Below are 24,030 nucleotides of genomic sequence, written 5' to 3' on the forward strand. Positions count from 1 at the left end.
TAATAAAGAAAACTATCTGTATTTTATATGTTCTTCAGTATTTATTGAGTGAATTGCATAGAAAAAAAAACGATAACAAAACAAAGCAATTTTCTACAAAACCGTCTGTTTATTAAATTCAAATGAAATAATAATCATTTTTTCTTCAAAAATAACATTTTTCATATGTATGATAAGCATGTATTTGTGTAATATCAATCCAGTTTTTACTTTCTCTTTCAGCTGTCATCCTTAAGCATGTTAATACTTGGCATTGTCATGAAGCACGATGACAAAATGACGGGGGGATATGTGTACTATGTGTACAGATATCTTTACTTCAGAGGCGTTAATTTCTTGGACATTGTCAAGGATACGTATCTATCGTTAATCATCCTTGGAACCTTGTCGGCGACAACGGGCTTGCTGAAGCTTACAGACGTGTTTCGAGAATTACAATACAAAAGAAAAAATTACATGGTATACCAATTTTTGACATATAAAATACAAACTACACTGTATAAATTATTATTGTTTGAAGATCAGATTTTTGTTTCAATTTTTGTAGTATACCGGTGTTGTGATGATTTTAATTCTTACAAAACTGGTCTGCATTCCCTTGATGGCAGTAGTTCGTATAGATGTGAGTATTGAATCAGTTGTTTTATTGTTTGGCGCCAAATACTCATCTTTCCCTATCATACCCACATCCATACCCATATATATGAGTTCATTGTATTCCATCCTTATGGATGTGGAATTAGAAGTACATTTTAAATTCATATATCGAAATCTATGTTTCTCAAAAACAAAGTATGTACATGTATCTAAAGATGTGCACATGACAAAGTTTTTTGAAAAGATATGACAAACATATGACAAGTTAATACTTCTTACAACGGGATTCCATAAATTTTAAAAATTTACATTGTTTACAGACCAAAGGTCTTTTTCTGGATCATAATACTACACATGTCCGAAACAAAGACCAAATGTTCATTTAATTTTTTAAAATACAATAGTTTTTCTAAATACTGTGTAAATATTCCGTTAAGTCTCTGGTCTGATAATGCAGAATGTGTATATTTCAGCAAAATGCCTGCCTTGTCATTATATTTCATATCACATGGTAATTTGATTATTGTATGCAATGTGTTGAGATATTTCCTTTTATGATAATGAGGCTTGTTGATATAAGTGTTTCACTAAGTCACGTTTTATTCCAAGCTATATGCATTTTATTGCTAGATTGATGAAAATGCTTCCTATCAATTAACAAATATGGATCGACAGTACCGAAATACGCACTCTCTGTATGATAGTATGATGTACAGCATCCTGAACCGTTTCTACATAGCGGTAAGATTTATTATTGAAAATTGAAAAAAAAAAGTATTAAAATGAATTTGAAAATTAATCAAGTTGTATTTGCGAGGGGTTATCAAAAAGTTCGTGGACTGAGGCTATAAAATTAGTACTTTGTTGTCTGAGCTTACAAAATTTATAAGGAACAAAACAACAAAAAATGAAGAAATGTTGAAAATTTAAGCTTGATACGTTTATTACTTCCCAAATTATTATAAAATAAAAACATTATATGATCACACGGCGCCGTCGCCGCTTTGTTTCATGACGTCCGATAACGTCATTATTTTTCAATGACCGCTTCTTCTACCTCGTACACTTATTTTGATGAGATTCCCTAGAGCTGAGTATAAGGACTGGATTTATACATTGGAAGAGATCCTCGCTTGATTGTACCATCATATTATGTTTTTTGAGTTGAATATAGCTAAAACACATGATTTACGTCATTATTTGACGTGATAGATTTTTCAAACCTTGACTTCAAATTGACATTAATTTTGCATCCCTTTTCTCTCTGAATCTATATTGGCATTAAAAACAAGTAATCTGGATGCATATTATTTCTCCCTAGCCAGTTTTAACATTTCGTACGTGTATACCAGTTTTTCCAGGGGCAAAACTTTATAGAATGTTGGAAAAGGAAAACCCCTTCCCCCGTTTGACGTCATTTTCAATGCAATATTCATGCAATATTCATTTCGATACTCGATGTAAAATTTACAATGAGATTTCATTGAACTTCCAGAAATAGGTAAAATTTCCATATTCTATGTGTCCCAACACATACCTGTTCATATCAAAATAGTTTATCTTAGTTACACTTAGGTCGTAAAACATGTCGTTTTCGAGGTTGTGCCGCCTGGACATACCATTGCTCACAAAAACTGTACTAATTTATTTGAAAATAAATGTTATGATTTGTGGTTTATTATATAGATAGAAAAGATGATGATAAATAAAAGTTTTAAAATTCATTGATGTACATAAAGCGGTTTTTATTTTATGGCGCTAATCCACGAACTTCTTGATAGCCCCTCGTGCATGTAAGTAGACATCATTGATTAGTCTCGTTAGCCGCAATAATTTGGTTAGTTTTCAGTTTTAAACTGAATTTTACACGATTTTTTATTTTATTATATCAGTCTACGCTTGTAGCATTTTTGGTATAAAGAAATAAAAACGAATCTGTAGACCATATGTGGCTTGCAAATGGTTTTGCTACAAACATTAAAATACAATTATTCTTTTTGGCAATTAACTTACTAAATAGCGAAAAAGCCCTGTCGAAAGTTTATAGAATCTGGTGATAGGGTTTTTATCGAATATCACTTTGTCAATACACCCGCTGAGCCTAAGTTTCAGGGCTAAATTGCTGAAATATACTGAAAATGTAACACTTAGCAGACAAGCAAATTAGTTGTGATTGAAGGTTATACTAGTCTAGTCAAATTATCAAATTTTCCATCAAAATGGGAACTAATTGCAACAGTTTCAAAACTTAGTTTCAATGTTGCTCTTATTAAGAAGTGACTTTGAAAGTGTTCCAGATTGTTCACATTCTAAAGCATGCTCATGGGAATGCCTTTATCACCAGTCGCCACAAAATGGCGCTTCAATAAGTGCCGCATCAGGCATTTTACTGAACATTGCAAAAATGACCACATGATCTACAAGGAGAAAGTTTTTTAAAATGGGTTCAAAATATTTTGTTAAAAGTTACAAAAAGAATTTTGAAAAAGAGCATTTAAGCAATTAAAGCTGTCTAAACGATTCCATTTGAATGATTTCCATTACTATAAGCATACTGCAGCTCTTGTACATGCATGCATGTAGATGGTGCAGTCATTACAGAGAAAAAGCTCAATATCAATTGGCATTTTATATTTTAAGGTTTCGTTACTATTTACAAAAGCAATCAGCAGTAATCTGGAAAGCAAAAAATTGTTTGAATCACACTGCCCAAATTCAAGTTCCGGAGATGCCTGAATGGAATTAAATATTTGATTTTTTTTAACTCGGACACCTTCAAATCAAATCCTGTTCATGTGATTCCATAAATTATGTACTCTATATTTCAAAATAATAGATTTCTATGTATTTTCTAGATATCTAATCAAAATATATTCTGTGATGATGAAATTGTATATTCAGTGTACTTGTCTGATAAGCTTCCTAGGCTGTTTTTATTTATTTTGTATACAAACTGTGTTTCATACATTTTGTGTTTATATTTATTTATTGTGTATAAAACCTAAAACTACTGGGGTATAAAATAAAATGAAAATAAACACATTCACATTTAGAAATTTCACACACAATGTATATTGTGAATACAAACAGCCTTCCATACTTTTTTTGTTTACATGAATTTAGAGATTTTACACAAGAGTAGATCTACATGGTACACCCCACAATACTGAATAATTATTCTTTTTGAAAATAAATTTTAAAAATTGTACTTTATATTGTAATTGTTATTTACAAGTGTGCCTAAATACCCAAATTAATGCCAATAGGCCTGGTAATTGCAACCATTATATATGTGTAGATGATATTTGGTCTGTGTGGAAGTCAAACTTCACTTCTTTGAAAATCAAAATATAATATTTTTGATTTAATTTTGATTGCATAACAAACTACAGGTTAAGACAACAACTTTTAATGCTAATTGGCTTTTGTTTACAGGTTTTCTGTCATAGGAAGCTCATATAGAGAAAGTATGGTGTGCAAATGGGTCATTCTAAATACATTTTGATACCTAATTTTAATCTTTCGATTTCCCAACTTTCCCCTGAGTGAATTTTTCTAAACTTTTTATATGTGAGTTACCAATAGCTTATCTACAAATCTGCAGTAAAATATATACTGTTGCAATTAGCAGGGACCTATATACTAGTACATACTAGTTAGTATATAGGTCCCTGCAATTAGTTCTCATTTTTCAGTAGAATGACTAGACTATACAGAGTTTTCCTTCAATATCGACGACTTTTTTTGTTTAAACAAACGGGTTACTTCAGGGCGTTTTCTTTACATTTGATCGATCTGACTGAATGATGACGATTTATTTCAGTATCAAAGCGAACATTTTATAAAAAAAGATATTTATAATAAGAATCCTGTTTAAACCAATTTAAAAGTGAAAACTTATATATGAAATTTCAACAGTTTGATTGCTGTGGTGCTAGGGGACCATATGAACTGGCAAACATGGCATCTACCAGCGGTTATACAGGCTATACTGGAGCTCAGCCATTTGCCTGCTGCTACGGAGATGCCTATCTGGATTCTCCCACTATGCATTCTAGTGTCATATGTGAGAAAAAGGTAATTTGTAATTTTCACTACACATATTTCACTTATTTAAAGGTGGAATGCTCCGCTAAAATGTTGTATAATGTTTGTTGAAAACATCTCCTTTAAAACAGAGTTTCAGAATGGAAATATTGATATAAGCTACATATGTATAAATGATTTTTTTTTCGGGAGAGGGGAGGGGGGTTGAAGAAAATATAAAATGTGTGTCCCATTTATATGGAACGCCGGGACTGTCTTATATGAAGATTAAACATTATATGCAGTGCTTCCTTCATTATATGCGGTATTATTTTTATTATATGAAGTAGTTTTTACATTATATCGCGTACTTCTTTCGTTACATGCTGTACTTCTTTCATTATATGCTGTAGTTCTGTCATTATATTATGTATACTTATTATTATATGAAGTGCTCTTAACATTATATAAAGTGCTTTTAACATTATATGAAGTGCTTTTAACATTATATAATGTGCTTTTAACTTTATATTCGGTGAAAACAACAATATATTATGTGCTTCTCACATTATATACAGTATATTCATCATTATATACAGTAGTTCTTTTATCGTGATGATGATGAGCGTTAAATATTATGTCCGGTACTTTAAACATTATGTGCTGTAGATTTTGCATTTTGTTATGATGTAGACACAGTATTATATGCTGTGCTTTCTTCTTTATGATGATGATCTTTCGGAAACTTACTTTCGGAATCCCTCTTGGATGTGGACAAAAATGGCGGCAATCGCAAGTGATCCTGATGGGTTGTTAAAAGAAGCCCTGCAAAGGGCAAATCTCCATGCGCTTCTTAGCAGGTTTTTGAGCGAAAATATTGATTTTGATGTAGCGCAGAATCTATCCGATGGCCAGCTATCCAGTTTGGGGGTAGCGACCATCGGAGAGCGTCACAAACTTCGAGTTGCATTAAGAGAATGTGCTGCAAGAAAACACCAAGGTAGGTAGATGTCGATTAAATAATGACTTAAATTATTTAGCTGCACAAGCTCCATCTCATATTGAAGTTGATACATATAACACACTAACAGACTGTGTGTGGGCACAGTGAGATGAGTTGGGAGGGCACACGGCTGCCCGACGTCCGGGACAGACCGAATGTACATGTTTTGATAGGTGTCCGTCGCCCGTGACAGGGGGCAGATCTATTCTTTTTAGAGAAGTGGACAGGCTATCGGCTACATGGATGCAGGCGATAGCCTGTCCACTTCTCTAAAAATGAATAGGGGCAGATCCAGCGATTTTGAAAAGGGGGTTCCAGGGAGGTGCTCTCCCCTTCCACCCAAATGAAATATAAAATGCAAGTCTATCACACTGTCACAGAAATATTAATTATCTGATTATGCTCCCTTTCACAGATGCAGAGTGCGGATCACAGGCACTTCTAGGTTCACCCCCACCCCCTTATTATTTTTTCTTTTTAAACTTAGGGTCGAGACATATTTTTCTTATTTAAATATTCTTATTAGCACTGCCTAACAATTATAGAAAATGTAGACTTTTTATCCCAATAAGCTTTTTTTTACATTTTCACATAAATTGTTTTCAGCTGTGAAGGAGCTTTCTTTTTAAATATCAGACAGTGCATGTAAAAATAACAAAAATAGGAAAAATATGCGTAGACGTTAGATTTGAAAGAAAATTCAATGGGAAAAAATGAAATAGGCATGTCCAGACCCAAAGTGCCTGTGATGCGGATCAAAGGATATTTCCAGTATGTTTGGTCTAATTCTTACAAATATCGGACTCGGAAAGAAGATGGGCGTATTTGGCATGTAATCTGCAGGAATCATTTGTACGAATTTGAATGGCTGAACATAGCTAGTCAGATTTTACAAACACAACCATAGGATTTTTTAGCTCACCAGAGCCAAAAGCTCAAGTGAGCTTTTCTGATCACATTTTGTCCGGCGTCCGTCTAGCTGTATGTCTGTCTGTCTGTCCGTAAACTTTTCACATTTTCGACTTCTTCTCAAGAACCGCTTGGCCAATTTCAACCAAACTTGCCACAAAGCATCCTTGGGTGACAGAAATTCAAGTTTGTTTACATGAAGGGCCACGCCCTCATTCAAGGGGAGATAATTGAGAATTAGTGAAAATTTGGTGGTATGTTTTCAAAATCTTCTTCACAAGAACCACTGTGCCAGGAAAGATGAAACTTATTGGGAAACATCCTCAGGTAGTGTAGATTCAAGTTTATTCAAATCATGACCCCCGGGGGTAGGGCGGGGCCAAAATGGTTGATCAAAGTTTTACATAGAAATATAAAGGAAAATTCTTTAAAAATTTTGTTCTCAAGAATGACAAACCCATAATTCATCATATTTATATGGAAGCATGCTCAAGTAGTGTAGATTCAATTTTGTTCAAATCATGACCCCCGGAGGTATGGCGGGGTCAAAATGGCCGATCAAAGTTTTACAAAGGTATATATAGGGAAAATCTTAAAAAATCTTCTTCTCAAGAACCTTTGGGTCAGGAAAGATGAAATTCATCTGGAATCATCCTCAGGTAGTGTAGATTCAAGTTTGTTCAAATCATGACCCCCGGGGCTAGGGCGGGGCCAAAATGGCCGACCCAAGTTTTACATGGGGATATATTGGGAAACCAATATATTTAAAATCTTCTTTTCAAGTACTTCAAAGCCATGATTAGTAATATTTATATGGAATCATCCTCAGGTAGTGTAGATTCTAGCTCGTTCAAATCATGATCCCCTGGGGGGTTAAAATTCAACCCTCCTCCCCTCCCAACCTCAGTAAACTTTCAGTTCTGATCTGATATGTGCTTTTTCCTAGCCGATGTGCTCAGATGAGCGCTGTGGCCCCTGGGCCTCTTGTTAGACTTATTGCTATCTGTTTTCGTCCGTCGTCGTACGTCGTTTGTAAACTTTTGAACATTTTTAGCTTCTTCTCTGGAACCACTGAGCCAATTTCAACCAAATTTGGTATACAGCATCTATGGGTGAAGGGGAACAAAAATTGTGAATTTGATGGTCCCTGCCCCCCTGGGGCCTGAGGGATGGGGCCAAAACTACTAAAATTAGTGAAATCTTTAAAAATCTTCTTCTTTGCTTCTGGACATCAAGCAATCAAACTGTTGGCATGATTGTAATCAGCATTAAAGCCATATATGGCGTAACTGATCAAAAAAATATATTTTTGAAAAATATAAAATTAAGTAAAGAAATATAGTTAATACATTTGAATTAAAACTTTTCATACAATTCTGAACACGGAGAACACCTCGTTTCAACTTATAATACGATTTTATCTTCTCTGTAATGTGTTATTTAGAATCTTTTGTATTTTCTTCGAGTCGGAGAAAATTCTGAGAATCCAAGTTAAATTGTGATATCTTTATAATTATAATGCAATTGACTTAGATTTTGTAATTTAGGGAAAAGTTCTATCTTTATATAAAGTAATGATACAAATAATAAGTTCTTATAATTTTAGTCTTAATAATTTTCATTGTACATATGCCATATATGGCTTTAAGTCCTCTACCAAAATTGTGAAATTCATGGCCCCTGGGTCAGGGGTTCTGGTGTTAAGGCGGGGCTCTATTGATTATATAGTGAAAATACATTAATTCTTTAAAAATCTTCTTCTTTACTCCTGGGTATTCAACAAACTAACTTGGAATATAGTTATGATGAGCAAGAGTTTTTTTTTTTTTTACCCCTGGGTTGGGGGTTGTGGTGTTAGGATGGGGCTCTTTGATCATATAGTGAAAATGCATGAATTCCTTCAAAAATCATTCTCCTCTGCTGCCAGGTATTAAATAAATTAATCTACTAAGTAGCTATTATTTACAAGAGTGCCTTAACCATGTTTATGAATTGGATGGTCCCTGGGTCAGGGGCTTTATTGGAAGTGGTGAGTGGGTTGATTATATAGTGAAAATACATTATTTCTTTAAAAATCTTCTTCTTTGCTCCTGGGTATTAAATAAACTTACTAAGTATATAGGTATGATGAGCAAGAGCTTCCAAATTTGTGAATTTTATGGCCCCTGGGTTAGGGTTTCGGGTGTTGGGGGGGCTCTATTGATTATATAGTGAAAATACATGAATTCTTTGAATATCTTCTTCACTGCTCCTGGGTATTAAACCAATGAACTATGAACATAATTATGATTAGGAAGGATACCTCTTCCAAAATTGTCAGATTCATGGCCCCTTGGTCAGGTGTTCTGGTGTTAGGACAGGGCTCTAAATGTCTCTAAGGATTATATAGTGAAAATGCATGAATTCTTTGAAAATATTTTCTTTGCTCCTGGGTATTATGCCAGTGATCTAAGTATATATATTTTTGATGAAGAAAGGTGTATCTAGCAAAATGGTTATTTTCATGCCCCCTGGGTCAGGGGTGGGTGGTTACATAGTCTGAAAAAAATTAATGCTTTGAAATCTGCTCTTTGGTATTAATAAATCATTCATGATGAAATAAAATTTATGATAAAATTTCCAAAATTTTGAAATATGTGGTTCCCGTGGGGTCGGGTGCACAATGGTTACAAAGTGGAAATGCATTTTCTCTGTTACTCTGATCTTACTACCTCTGGGTATAAAGTAACTAGAGTACGCATGCTAAGTGTATTATTATGATAAGCAACGGTTCCTCTTTCAAAATTGTGAATTTCATGGCCTCTGGTCTTAAAACACAAACCAAATTCCATTGTTTGAAAGTTGTTACATGATACTCAGGTGACCTGTAAGGCCCGTGGGCCTCTTGTTCTTTGTCAAATCCTTTAAAGCTTGGAAACTGAGATGCCTAGCATCATCAAACCCTGTCAGTTGTTACAGGTATTTCTTTTTGGCCTCAGGATAATATTTTTCCCAAACACATTTATGTTTAAGTGAAACTTGTGCGATTTATCAATAGGGGGATTAAAAGCCCTCTAGCCTCTTGTTGCTCATCTGTCTGCCCACCCAATTCCATGTCTAAACAATTTCTTTGTTATTAAAATCAGATAAAAAATATTTATAATTTGTACGACCCAAAGGTTGCTTATGATACTTATATGTCAAAATACATGTTATGATCTGAACCCATGTGCTTTCAAGAAAGTTCAGATTACAAGTCTGGGGGTACATGTATTAAAATTAGAGTCTGGTCCAACATTCTTAAAGAGGCTGGGGGCCGGCAGCCATTTTCTGACTTCTTCGTTCTCCTTTCAATGAAGAGCTCCAGGTAAAGATATGCAAAAAATGATTCTAATAGGCTATCTAAATTTAATTCTCTGGTTCTCAGGCCAATTTTCTCCAAAACAGATGTGGGAGGGCGGCATTTTATTTATCATTTTATTGGCAATAAAGTAGATGAGAGAGGTATTTTTTTTTTATTTTAATTTTCTAATTTTCTTCAACATAAAGGTAACTTTTTAAATCAGATATACTTTCCATTGATGGTCAAAATTTCTGCTTTATCCATTGCTTAACAGCGTGTAAACATCGTAGGTAATGTTCCTGAATGTATTTTCAAACGAAGTAGCCAAAATCTCATTGCAAATGCCTACCGGAAGTGATATTTGAATACTAAACTACGAAACAAATGAGGTCGGAATTTTTTTTTCCGGATTGGTCTCCGCAATACCAACTTTTTATTTTATCAAAAATACAATAAAATTAGCAATGCGGCTACCTCAAAACTGATGCGCGCGTTGGCCAGAGAACCAGGATTTCAATTTTATATGGCCTTAAATTTTAAAACTAAAATGTTTGAATTTTTGCTTTGCCAAATAATAGTTGACAGCTTAAGATACCGTATCCAAAAAAATGTTAAATCTGGTGGTTAATTTGTTGACCCACCAGCCTCCTTAAATGCTAGCTGCAGATCTGTAGCTCGCCAAAAATATCTACTGACAGACCGGAGAGCTACAGTGCCACCCATTGAAAAAACTGTATATTAATTGAGAAAATATTCTCAAGACCCACTGTGCCTGAAAAGTTGAAACTTTTGTGGAAGCATCAAGAGTGTAGATTGTCTAAATTATGACCCATGGGGTAGGGTGAGGTCAGATTAGGTGTTACAAGGGGGAAATCTTGTAAAGAACAGCATGGTCAAAGCTTCTCAAGTGAGCGATGTTGCCCATTATGCAGCATCTTGTTTGTATGTTATTATTTAGTATGGAATAGATTTAATGTTAACAATTACTCAGTCTGCAACAATGGAAATTAAAAACAGTGAATTTGTATTATTTTCAGGAGGAAGAAGGGGGGATGTTTCATTGTGCAGCGTACTGAAATTCGCCACAGGCTCAGAAGAAGAACCCATTCTTGGATTTCATATTCACCCATCGATATCATTTGTGAAAAATGCCTCTTTACTACCAACTTCGAATACATGTATTAATAAACTTAATTTACCCATCCCAGAGAGCATGGAAGTGCCTTCCAACGACTTCCTATTCAATCTATATGATTATGCATTTTGCAATGCGTACTTCGGACTCCAGTAAAGAATGCTTGTCAATGAGTGGTTTTAAAGAATAACCAGAACATTCAGGTTTTTAGCTTACCTCAACAAAGTTGGCGAAGCTTATGTTATACTGTCGGTGTCCCAGGTTAAGGTTATTAATAAGTTTTTTGGCACAGTTTTCTTTTTAAGTACTTCTATGTCATATATTGATTTAGACATGCGTGGAAGATGGTTCTAGTGTGTTTCATTGTACGAGTCAAAGGTTCAGATGCTGCAATTTCAGCAAAGGAATGACCAGGTTAATGTTTTTGGGGCAGTTTAACATTTTTGGTGCAGTTTTTGGTGCATGACCAAACTTGCATGGATGGTTCAACTAAGGATGCACACTACCAGGCTTGCTTCAGATGAAATCTGATCTACATTTTCCGCATGAGTGAACAGGTTTATGTTATCGGTGCAGTCTCATTTACAAGTAACTTTGAGCACTATAGTGACCAAACTTGCATGGATGATGCATCTACGTATGAACACTACCAGTCTTGCTTCAGATGCTGGATCTGACTATATTTTCATTTCCAAGTAACTATAAGCCCTACCTGAACCAAACTTACATGGAAGATGCAGCTATGGACACTACCAGACTTGCTTCGGATGCTGGATCTGACTTATATTTTCATTCCCTAGTAAATATAAGCCCTACCTGAACCAAACTTGCATAGATGATGCAGCTAGGAAAAGACACTACCAGACTTGCTTCGGATGCTGGATCTGACCTATATTTTCCAAACATTAGAGACCAGGTTAAAGTTTTGGGAATAGATTAATCCCAATGAACTTGAAGTCCTTGTTATCTGCAGTATTAACAAATTTGTGAATATCTGTTTACACTTTAAATGTTTTTCACGCTACACACCTAGAAATGTGTATATGCCCTGTAAGGGGTTAAAACACAATTTGCAAGAATATTGTTGTTGGGATAAATACTAGATATTATGAAAAAAAATATTATGTGAGATTTGCATTACTTACACTGATAACATTTGTCGAGGTGAGCTTTGTAATCTTGATTACCTATGTTTCCTATCTAGTATGTGTATACTAATCCATAGGCAACTAATTTCAGTCTTAGTGAGATTTTGTAAACTGTTAGTTATAGGCATTTTACCCATTATGTTCACCCATCTTCTTTGCATCATATAGAAATTCTCAAAACTTAATTCTTGACAAAAGTAGCTCATGATCCTTTTATTTGTCTTGGATTTATTGCAGGGTTATTTAGACTAAGTAAAAGTCTTAAGGGTTCATATTTCACAGGTTGCTGGTGACTAGAGAGGGTGTCATTGTCATAATTCAGTTGCATATACAGTACATGTACATATATTTGGGATGAGGGTCATAGGAATTGCATTTTAAATTTGTTTTAATTTTACTGAGTACTTATAATATGCATTTCTTTATAGTAACAATCAACTTTGGCGACTTTGTAAATACATCTACAAGGTCACAATTTTTATGCACTCTGATTGATAGATCTTGGACGTATATTGTTTTTGTCCTGTCTGTCTGTCTTTTGTCAACTTTAACCTTCGCCATAATTTTTGAACCGTGAAAAGCAGGGACTTTATATTTGGTGTGCATACTCCACTAATAAAGTTCTTTCAAATTAAACTAAGGTCAATGATTTTGTGACCTTGACTGACCTATTTGCTAAAAATAGCTTTTAAGAACTTTAAGAACTTTCACCATTACTTTTGAATCATAGTAGATAGAGACTTTATGTTTGGTATGCATACGCCATGAATTAAGTGCTTTCAAATGACACCAAGGACAATGATCATGTGACCTTGACTGTGTAAAAACAAGTTTTTATGTGCCCGGATCGATAGATCCCAGGCGTATATTGTTTTTGTCCTGTCTGTGTGTCTGTTTATCTGTTTGTCTATCCGTCTTTTGTCAACTTTAACCTTCGCCAAAACTTTTGAACCACAAGAGATAGAGACTTCATATTTGGAATGCATACTCCACAAAAAAAAGTTCTTTCAAATGACATCAAGATCAATGACCTTGTGACCTTGACTGTGACCTATATGCCAAAAATAGCTCTTTCCTCTTTTTGCCATAACTTTTGAACCATAGGAGATAGTGACTTCATATTTAGTATGCATACTTCACTAATTAAGATCTTTCAAACAACACCAAGGCCAATGACCTTGTGACCATGATTGTGACCTATATGCTAATAATAGCTTTTTCCACTTTTTGCCATAACTTTTGAACCATAGGAGATAAGGACTTCATATTAAGTATGCATACTCCACTAATTAAGTTCTTTCAAACAAAACCAAGGCCAATGACCTTGTGATCTTGACTGTGACCTATATACTAAAAATAGCTTTTTTGAACTTTGTTGACGCCAGGCGCATAGTGTTTCATAAACACATCTTGTTCAAACTGTTGCCACAAGGCTCATAGTGTTTCACAAACACATTTATTTTTTACATTTGTAAATAAAACAAATAATTGATTTTGATTTAATTGCTTTATTGTTAACATCATTTATATTTACAAAGAAAGGAGATGGAGTCAGAATATTATGTGTCTGTACTTGTATGTAATGATGAATTTTAAAGAGTCTAGTAACATAAAATATAAATGATGAAAATATTCATTCAGAGAAATGCTTCCATTTTGTTCATGTTTTAGACATTTGATAGTTGAATTTTTTTCATTTGTTGTTTTGAGAAGTTGATAATAAATTTTTTGAATGATCAGAGTTGTTATGCTGTTGTATTTGCTGCAAAAAATAAAATTGACATTATAAAAGCATATTTTCCCTATAGCTGGGAAATATTACAAATTCATGGATATTCGCAGGCTTAAATTTAATAAAACTAGTCATTAATTTAAATTTTTCAAAATCTCTACACAAATTTGATATTTGTCTATCCCATGATTTACAGATGCCAATGTTGCTGGACATCTCCTCTCCAATTCTTCCAAGCAAACTGGGTTCAACAAAGAAAGCCCTTCAAATATAGGCCGAGGGTTTTCCTCCAACTCATTTAATTCATGTTCTTGTAAATTGTCAACACTATCAGCAACATCATCCCCCACAGGGTTATTAAAGTTTCCAGCAGTCCAAAGACACCAGGGACTAGCTTTCACAGTACGTAATCTGTGAGTGGCCCATGCGTTTGACCACAGCTTTAATTTTTCGTTTATTTTTGGTAAATATATGTAATGAAGAGCAAGTAGATGAACTTCGTTCAAGGGATCTACAATTTCCTCCTCCTCCATGAAATAAAACAATCTGTAATAATAGCCAAGGACACCATTAAAAACATCTCTCCACAGTCTTTCTATGCGTTGATTGTGAACTCTTTTCCCCAGCAACATACTTGAAGATCCTCTCTTTTCGATCATAAAATCTGCTATTTTACTATTTTCCATTCCTTTGTCCGTACGTACACGCAATGGAATCCCAAAATCTTTTACTCCTTCCATGAAACATCTGAACACATTGTCCGCTTTATTATTGTCCTCACATTTTAAAAAAACTATCATTCTGCTAAATCCATCTATACCACCTGATACGATAAAATTCCACCTAACAAGTTTGTGATTTGAATCAATATGCCAGATATGATTCGGACCTTGTGACTGGTATGTCCTTCTTTGCAATCGTCCGGATTTCCTAGCCTTTATTCCATCTTTATCCATTTCATGCAAAATTAATCTCAACTTTGCTCTTTCTATCTGGAAAATAAATTTTTTTATTACTATTAGGCCAAAAGAAAATATACTCTTGTTTCCTGTCCCCTGACCAAAAAAATTAGGGTAGGTAGGTAGGGAAAAAAATTATTTTGAGAAAAATTTTATTTTGAAAACTCAATGGATGCAGAACATATATCATGTAATAACAAGAAAATGATATGTTAACAGTTTACAGAGCAAGTTTGGTAATGAAGATCTATAAAGTAAAGGTATCCTGTACACTTGTGATGTATTAGTTCTGTAAATATTGTTGGTAGACTTAAAAAATTTAAAAATAGTCACCCAAAAATGAAAATGTAATAAAAACTTTTAGGGTCAGAGGGTAAATGTAGGGTAGGTCGGATGACAGGAAACAAGAGTATTTTTTATTTTGGCCTTACATCCATATGTGTTTTTTATTTGCTTTTAATGGAATACTTGGCTAGCCATGATTTACATATTTTATTTTTTTTAAAAAACCTCCCCAACCCCACAAAGCACCCCTCTCTCTCTCTCTCTCTCTCTCTCTCTCTCTCTCTCTCTCTCTCTCTCTCTCTCTCACGCACACACACTCATAAACTTATACCTTTATGTTTTGTTGTCGCAGAACTTGTGCAAGCATTATTTCACCACAGGAGGGAAACTCTTCTATTACATCCATCACTATTTTTTTTAATTCTCTATCGTCAATATCAGTATAGATCCGCTTTTTCAAATTATATTCCTGCATTCGTCTATAAATTGTTTTCTCCGACACCGAAAGAAGGCTGGCAATATTTGAAATGGAAAAGCCATCGTCTATAAAACTTTGTAAAGTTTCTTTTGGAATGGTAAATTTTGATGCTCCACAACCAGATATCTAATTTAAAAAAGTATGAGAGAATCAATAGAAAGTTTATAGTTTATCAATATATATAAATAATATTAATTCATATTGATTAACTAAATTCATATTCAAATAAAAAACTCAGTTACTGTACAACTTTCGACATAAGTATTATATATATTTACCCCCCCCCCCCCACACACACACCCAAAAAATCCCTCTTTTATTAGGTGTGCCATTTATTTATAAGAATACATTTTGGAATAAAATTTGCACGAATTGCTAATCAAACTATGTGTCTATGAAATGATTAGGTGTTCTTATGCAAGAATGTATACTGTAGCTTACCTGACGAGTCGGTTGCTTTGTGCCGTAATTTATGCAGAAATTTCGAAGTTTTGTCATTTCGTGCGGATGTAATCCAAGTTGCAACATTTCATTGCGATTTAAGAAACAGACAATATCTGGTGTGATCTTTTCTTTTTTGAAGACATCTATAAATTGAACCATTTGAAGGTCCCGTAAAATATCTTCCATTTTCTAACAGAACGTGTTCCCAAATGAGCTGAAAGATCGTCATCGTAAAGAAGAAAGCACAGCATATAATACTGTGTCTACATCATAACAAAATGCAAAATCTACAGCACATAATGTTTAAAGTACCGGACATAATATTTAACGCTCATCATCATCACGATAAAAGAACTACTGTATATAATGATGAATATACTGTATATAATGTGAGAAGCAAATAATATATTGTTGTTTTCACCGAATATAAAGTTAAAAGCACATTATATAATGTTAAAAGCACTTCATATAATGTTAAAAGCACTTTATATAATGTTAAGAGCACTTCATATAATAATAAGTATACATAATATAATGACAGAACTACAGCATATAATGAAAGAAGTACAGCATGTAACGAAAGAAGTACGCGATATAATGTAAAAACTACTTCATATAATAAAAATAATACCGCATATAATGAAGGAAGCACTGCATATAATGTTTAATCTTCATATAAGACAGTCCCGGCGTTCCATACATTTACTTTACAGATATGATGTTGTAGGGATCTTTTTTAATGATTTAGGTAAGCTTATATATATAATGATGTAAGGTTAATAAACTTAATATACGAGGGCTGTCCGGTAAAATTGTGAACAAGTTGTCTAGCAGAAAAATATCACTGCGTTCTAAAATTTTCACTACTTTTTAGTACATTTTTCATAAATATACATAGCAAATTTCAAATAAATATATGCATGAATAAACAAATTATGGGATTTTATGTTCTGTACTGTTTCGCCTTTAACGGCGCACGGATGATAACGTCAAAGGGTCTAAAGCAGTGTTACATTTCCTGAACTGTCCTCTTTGCTAAAAAAAAGTTGGATAAGCCCCCCGTTAATTTTTGTATCTTCATTGATGCACATACTTGAGTTTTCCTTGATTTCTCCATAAACAGTCGAAGGACTAATCTTGTACACACATGGGACCTACTGAAGATTTATAAGTAAGTTATGGGCTATATTTTCATTATTCCACTAAATAGACAATCGTAAATCGACGGTCTACATTGACAACGTCTTTCGCTATCACCATTGCTTTTTTTCTCCGGTGCTCCGTAATTTTTCCAAAAGACGACGTAATAGATAGTGGATTAAAAATATAATCGTAAAACACCAATCTTTCCTATTTGATACTTTTATTTCGAAATGTATTTTCGTGTATTGTGTAATGGGACCCTGGTTTTTTTGGTTCGTGCGCCGTAGGACCGTATCCTGTGCACATTCATATGAAAATAAACTTAAATATGATATGTATAAACTTTACATAAAATTCTTATCATAGGGCTTAGTGTGCCCATTATTTTCCAAGAAAAACGCTTTGTCCACGATTTTACCGGATAATCCTCGTAGATTTGATATTTTGTAATAAAATTAATAAAGTACATGTAAACATTAATTTGCCTACCAGCTTCTTTTTGACAAGTTTCATACTATATTGTGCATGATTAAGTGCAAATATCAAATCATACTAATTTAGCAAATTCCTCAGGTTCTGAAAACCAGCCGTTGAATAATTGAAAATGCTCACTATAATATCTTTAGATTCTCAGAGTAATGTGCATTTACCCATGGTTATTCTTTAAAAATCGTTAAAGTTTATCATTTTATGTAGGGGATGTTAGCAAATCTCAAATAAATGTTAGGAAATGCAAATAAAAAGATCTACTTTGCTTTTTAGCTCACCTGAGCCAAAGGCTCAAGTTAGCTTTTTTGGTCACATTTTGTCCCTCGTCCATCTGTCTGTCTGTAAACTTTTCACATTTTCGACAAAGGAAAAACAAAAATAGGGTGGGGTCATTTCAAAAGAACGGGGGCACAATTTGGAAACCAACTTTAACATTAAAATGTAAAGGAATAATCTTTAAAAATCTTCTCAAGAATCACTGGACCAGAAAAGATGAAATTATATGGAAGCATCCTGGGGTAGTGTAGATTTTAATTGTTCAAATCATGACCCCGGGTTGTTGGGCAGGGCCACAATAGGGAATTATAGTTTTACATAGAATTGAAAAGGAAATTCTTTTAAAATCTTCTTCTCCAGAACCACTGGGCCAGAAAAGCCGAAACTTATGCGAAAGCATCCTAGGGTAGTGTAATTTTTAAATAATTATTGTCCAAATTATGACCCATGGGGTAGGGTGGGGTCACAATAAGTATCACAAGGGGGAATCTGGTAAAGAACAGCATGGTCAAAGCTACTCAGGTGAGCGAGGTGGCCAATGGGCCTCTTGTTTTCTGATGTTTAATAAATTCTGCTTCAAAAGTATACAATTGATTTTTTTATTCTGGTTGTAACACTGTATTTGATGGATAAAAAAATTTACTTTATATCGTATAAAATGGGTTGCCTACGTCACAATGACTTGGGCCAAAAACGTATCAATCCGCCTGACGTTACATCAAATTTTGTACCAATCGAAATCATTTTTTTTTAGAACAATCATCTTTTTTCTTACACTAATTGAATGGAAATTAAATTTTAAGGAATGAATTTAATTGATATCCATTATATACGCTATTAACTGGGTTGGAACAGTTTAAGCGTTTTTTTATAAACCGAAAGCGTTAACTGCCCCAACCCAGTTTATACCGTATGAAATGGGTAGCTATTAAATTCATTCCTTAAATAAAAATTATTCAGCTTAAATTCAAGTCATATTAGATTTAATTTTTAAAAGTTTTTTTTCTTAATTTATTGATGTTATTTAGAATCGCATAAGTGGTGAAAGTAATTTTAAAGTAATTCTTCGTTATATTGATCGTTAACATATTTATTTTGGTATTTTAGGTTTGTTCAACAGAGTTTTTAAGCACGATTGGTCTCTACAGTAACGGATTTTTAGCAGTCATGTCTCTGACGACAATCTTTGAGGTAATTTTAAGTTGTCTAGTGATTCAATTTGAATCAGCTTATTAACAACATTAATTATTGTAGACATTTATTTATTTCTTGATTTTGAACAATCTTCTTTTGGTCATTAATCGATATTTTTTTCTATATGTTACAGATCATTTGTATTGTCATAGAGCTTCGTGATACCATAAGATTAAGAAAAACAAAAGATTCTGGTATTTTGAGATATGTCAAGAATTTTCTTTTAGGGTAAGTTATTTCATTTAAAGAAAGGCTAAACGTTATTCAAAAGCTAGAACTTTGTTAACCAGTCATACACATACGACGTTCTCTCTGGGAAGTCAATGAAAAATGTCACTTTTATATGTAACAATTCTGTATGTTTTTTTATTTTTTAATTTGAACTGCTTAACTTTAAGTTTTATTTTTTTCCTAGATCTGAAGGTCATAAAAAGAAAATAACTACAGGGATAGTGGTATCCGTTGTTATCATTGTAAGCTTTTATCTTCACAATAATTAGTTATTCAACAATATCAGGATGCTGATCCTGTTTATTATTTTTATTTTATTTTTGAGTTTAAAAGATTATGACACTTCCAAACCTCTTGCGAGTTTATTAAATGTGAAATGCTACTTTATAAATTCTTTAAAAGACAACATTAAAGCATAAAAACCCTAAAATCTTTTTTCTCAAAATTTAGCTGGCCTCCATTGGATTTTTTGCTGAAAGCGCTTTTCTCCGCTATGACACCGTGTTCTCCCATAAACAGATTGACCTCATCTTCAGTAGCATCTCAATGATAAACACAACCTTCAGTAGGAATCTCCTCATTTGGAGATGGTTGATGATCACTACCGCAGTACTTCTTGTATCAGCTGGATTTTATACAATCATTTCAATTCAGCGAGGATCCAAATTCTTACATTTGATCGTATGTACTTTTTTGTGAAATCTGATAAAAGTCATGTCTCAAAATGTCCATTCCTTTATAATCGAATTGTTCTTTGTATGTAAATTTTACATTACAGGCGATTGTTTTTCACAGTTTCTGTTTGTCTACCATAATAGCTGTGACTGGATGGTGGATTGCAGTCCATAAAACTGTAGGGGGAAAATGCTTATTCATTATTTTTATGCAGATTATTCACTAAAAGCGTAAAAATAAACGTGTGTTTCAGCTGAAAATATTGTAAATGCGTAATGCATGTGTAATAAAATAGAATACAGTGTATATTTTTAAACTGATAATTAATGTAATGCCAATCTTTTAAATGCTCTTCAATTCCATTGTAGGGACTTCCGGATTATGTTGCAGATCCCGTTTTTCCAACATTTTTTAATTCGTACTTGATATCTGCCTATAGTTGGTCGATTGAAAGTGCTTGGAATAATCTGTTCAATACTGTAAGTGTTATGGTGCCATGTTGTTGATCTCTTGTTCTGTTCTTTCGTCTGACAAGAGTGTCTGATTTCACTTCATGTATACCGCTGAACCAGTTTTAATCAATTTTGTAACATAAATGTTAAAAGAATTAGAATGATAAAACTTGTTAATTTTATGATTGTATGATTAAATACATATGATTATATGTTTCTCCGAGGGCTAGATGGGCTACTTCCATAAACAGTAATTATATTTTAAAAATCTTCTTCTTTACTCCTCTACATCAAATAGTCAAAATAGACACGCTCGTCCGTGATAAAAATCCATCGTACCTCGGCCGCGAATGACCTAGTCGATGAAATGGGTAGCATTTGTTCCTTCGCCATGCTCTCGGGGACTTTGAAGTGAAAGTTGAAATATCCTTCAGATGAGACCTTCAAAACCGAGGCCCCGTGTCAGCGGCAGGCGTTGGCACGATAAAAATCCCTCACTGCTCAATGGCCCTGAGTGCCGAGTAAAAGTCAAAATTTGAAGCCACTCATCGGCAAACAGTGACGTCTCCATATGAGTGAAAAATTCTCGAGAGGACGTTAAACAATATAGGATCAATCAATCAATCAAACAGTCAGACTGTCGAGATGATTATGATAAGCATTGAGCAAATTACCAAAACCGTGAATTTCATGAACATATATCAGCTTTATGGTGTAAACATGGAAATCTATTGATCAAAAAATGCATTTAATTATTTGAAAACCATATATGTACCTTAATATAAAGCAGACAAAGTATATTGTAATTATAAGCAAGGTTGTACCTTCAGAAATTTTAAAATTCATGACCTTTAGTTCATTATGTAGAAGAAAACATATGGAATATCTTTGGGCATCGCTTGGGCTGAAAGCTAATAAAAAATCAAAGTGTGACAAAAAGTATTTCACGCTTATCTCTGCTGAATATTTCTGAATTTTGAAAAATTGTAACCACTTGGTCTGACCCATTTAAATATCCGTAGCTTCTTGTCATCAAGTTTCCGTTCGTCAACATAGAATTTGACCTCTATATGGCCAAAACGATTCTTAAAAAATGTTGTTAACAGAAAAGCATCAGTTGGCTAGTTACTTAGTTTTATACATATTTATAGAATATATCTATTAATTTATTTGGCTTTATCATATAATTTAACATCAAATTGTTAAGTTATGGATTGTTTAAAGAGTTGTGTTATAAAGTAAACGTTAACTCTTGTCTTTCAAATATATGGTTTGTGATAATGAATTTAAATTGTTTTCACAAAATTAATGCATGCATCGAGTAAATATCACTGATACATTTTGAAAGATGTAATTGCAGCTTCAGTGTTGTGGATACAGAACCGGGTCAGAAATTGATTTCTATTATACCAACAAGCAAGATGGACTTTCTGGTTATAGCCAAATGTCCCTTTTCTGCTGCCATGCGAACCCACTTACAACAACATATAACTACCATAGTAGTTGTTACCCATCACAATATAGAGAGGCGAGTGAAATTAAAAAAAAAAATTAAATATATCAAAGTAATATTCTTATTATAAGTAAATAGAATGTATGTGAATATTTGAATTCTATAAGATTATCTTTTACAGCCATGCTATGATAAGCTCTCGGACAGACTTCTTCGATACAACATCGGATTTTACATCATGATGTCAATGTGTCTAATAATGGAGGTAATTATATATTCCTTTCTCATGTTTTTTTTTTACTGAAACCTGTGTTTAATTAAAGTTATTTATTACAGATAGTCCTGATCATTATACTGGGGATCTTGATTAAGAATGATGAACCCTTTAGAGCTGACAAAGTATTGATAAAAATAAAAAGTTATTTTTCAAAAAGGTAGGCTATTTTGATTTTTTTCGTTTATCTTGGTTTCGGTTTATATTATGAATTCAATCATGTTTTTGATTTACATAGTTTTAAAAACAAAATATTTTGAAGAAAAATGTTTCTCTGTTAAATTGAGATTTCGTTATAATATTAGCCAAAGGAAGAAAAGTAAACGGAAAGATACAAAGAACAGCTTTTACAAGCGGAATGAAAGCGAAAATGACACACTGACTGATGAAAATTCTCCAAAGTCACAAAAAAGGAAGGTTAAGATTGGGGAAAACAAGGTAGAACCTTTGTCCCCCGATCTGGAGAATATAAGAAATGTTTCAAATGATGCCACAAATAAAGCTCCAAAAAATGCAGCACCATCGTCTTTTGAATCTGGAAATCAGAACGATGGCTCAAGTAATATCATCCAAAGTCCTGTCAGTTCTACAGATGACAACGACACTCTAACTCTAACAAAAAAGGAATCATCACACGTCGGTAAATTACCGACACAGACAGACGGGGAAGAGGACCGGGACATTAAAGCAGGAGAAACTTTACAGGATACGTCAGATTTAGATGATTGAAAAATGGATGAAGACAATCTGGAACTCAGTAGACAGAATACAAATGAATCATTAAACTATAGTTGATTAAAATAATATTTGACATGCTGCCTCGGATATGCTTACACTGAAATATTCTTAAACTAACTTACTTTTATATAGAAAAGTTATTTTGGATTTTGATGATGAAATCATGTTTTGTCTTAAGACAAAGCCAGTATTTTGTCCTGTAGTTGTAAATTGTACACACTTCTTATTTAACCAATAAATGTTTTTTTTTAATTTCCTTGCTTTACAAATGTAAAAAAAAAATCATTGACTTTATTTTTGTATTTTGAGTTTGCATTTGTATTTAAGGAAATTAAAATATATTTTTTAAATGTTACTGACAAATAAATAAATTAATATACATATAGTATTTCTTTCTTCTTTTTTTTCGTTTCACAAACGGGGGACAAAGGATTCCCCTGAGACTGTTTATCTGTCTGACAGTGTCAGAACTTCTGTCTGTCAGTCTGTACATCTTGATTTTACGCATTTTTTTTAAACGCTTGTAGATATTGAGCTGATTGTTGGAATGCATCATGATAATTTACAGACAAGTTTGATTTTGCTCCGCTTGAACAGTTCTCAGGGAAAACGGCCTTTTTAATTTTTCATTGATTTCTGCACCATTTTCCCCAATTCTTTACAGATATTGAGCTGATTTTAATATGTGGCTGTATCCTGAAGAGTTGCAGGAAAAGATTAAATTTTGTTCCACTTCAATGATTTTTTTTAGTAAAAAGTATTTCTAATGCCATATCGAATACTTGTTTGTAATAGAAGAAGGTGCCCCCGATGGAAACAGTATTTATAATTTTATCATGTCAAGGAAACAAGAATGACCTTGACTTGGCCTTGTGCCTAAAATAAAAAAGTCACTTATTGATATTGTTGTCTTCAAACTGTCGGAATTTCATTAACTTTTTAAATACAATAACCTTTAGAAAAAGGTTTTTGAATTTCTAGCGGAACGAAATGCAAATTTGACCAAGATACACTCACAACTCGATATCTGCAAGCGTTTAGAAAAAAAATTGTGAAAAACCAATAAA

At 33.4% G+C, this 24,030-nt stretch overlaps 2 protein-coding genes across 2 annotated transcripts in view; one reads left to right on the forward strand and one right to left on the reverse strand.

Moving 5' to 3' along the window:
* Nucleotides 1-23,212, forward strand: part of LOC134260878 (uncharacterized) — a 50,501-nt gene extending 27,289 nt beyond the window's left edge. Inside the window, exons 27-40 of the mRNA XM_062743403.1 lie at nt 223-459; nt 548-622; nt 1,228-1,338; nt 4,516-4,674; nt 19,054-19,137; nt 19,274-19,368; nt 19,556-19,613; nt 19,822-20,052; nt 20,150-20,224; nt 20,415-20,525; nt 21,859-22,026; nt 22,133-22,216; nt 22,288-22,385; nt 22,531-23,212. Coding sequence (XP_062599387.1) covers nt 223-459; nt 548-622; nt 1,228-1,338; nt 4,516-4,674; nt 19,054-19,137; nt 19,274-19,368; nt 19,556-19,613; nt 19,822-20,052; nt 20,150-20,224; nt 20,415-20,525; nt 21,859-22,026; nt 22,133-22,216; nt 22,288-22,385; nt 22,531-22,954 — 2,010 coding nt within the window. The 3' untranslated portion in view covers nt 22,955-23,212. The remainder of the gene's footprint in view (nt 1-222; nt 460-547; nt 623-1,227; nt 1,339-4,515; nt 4,675-19,053; nt 19,138-19,273; nt 19,369-19,555; nt 19,614-19,821; nt 20,053-20,149; nt 20,225-20,414; nt 20,526-21,858; nt 22,027-22,132; nt 22,217-22,287; nt 22,386-22,530) is intronic.
* Nucleotides 11,789-16,425, reverse strand: LOC134260875 (uncharacterized). Its single transcript, XM_062743400.1, has 3 exons — nt 16,036-16,425; nt 15,448-15,720; nt 11,789-14,864 (listed from the first exon to the last, which is right to left on the reverse strand). Exons 1-3 carry the CDS (start codon nt 16,222-16,224, stop codon nt 14,007-14,009), a joined length of 1,320 nt encoding a protein of 439 aa, XP_062599384.1. The 5' UTR covers nt 16,225-16,425; the 3' UTR covers nt 11,789-14,006.
* Nucleotides 23,213-24,030: the final 818 nt, after the last annotated feature.

Source organism: Saccostrea cucullata, unplaced genomic scaffold (assembly GCF_032062105.1).
Source record: "Saccostrea cucullata isolate Sc308-1 unplaced genomic scaffold, CSIRO_AGI_Scuc_v1 ctg4533, whole genome shotgun sequence".
Classification (NCBI taxonomy): Eukaryota; Metazoa; Mollusca; class Bivalvia; order Ostreida; family Ostreidae; genus Saccostrea; species Saccostrea cuccullata.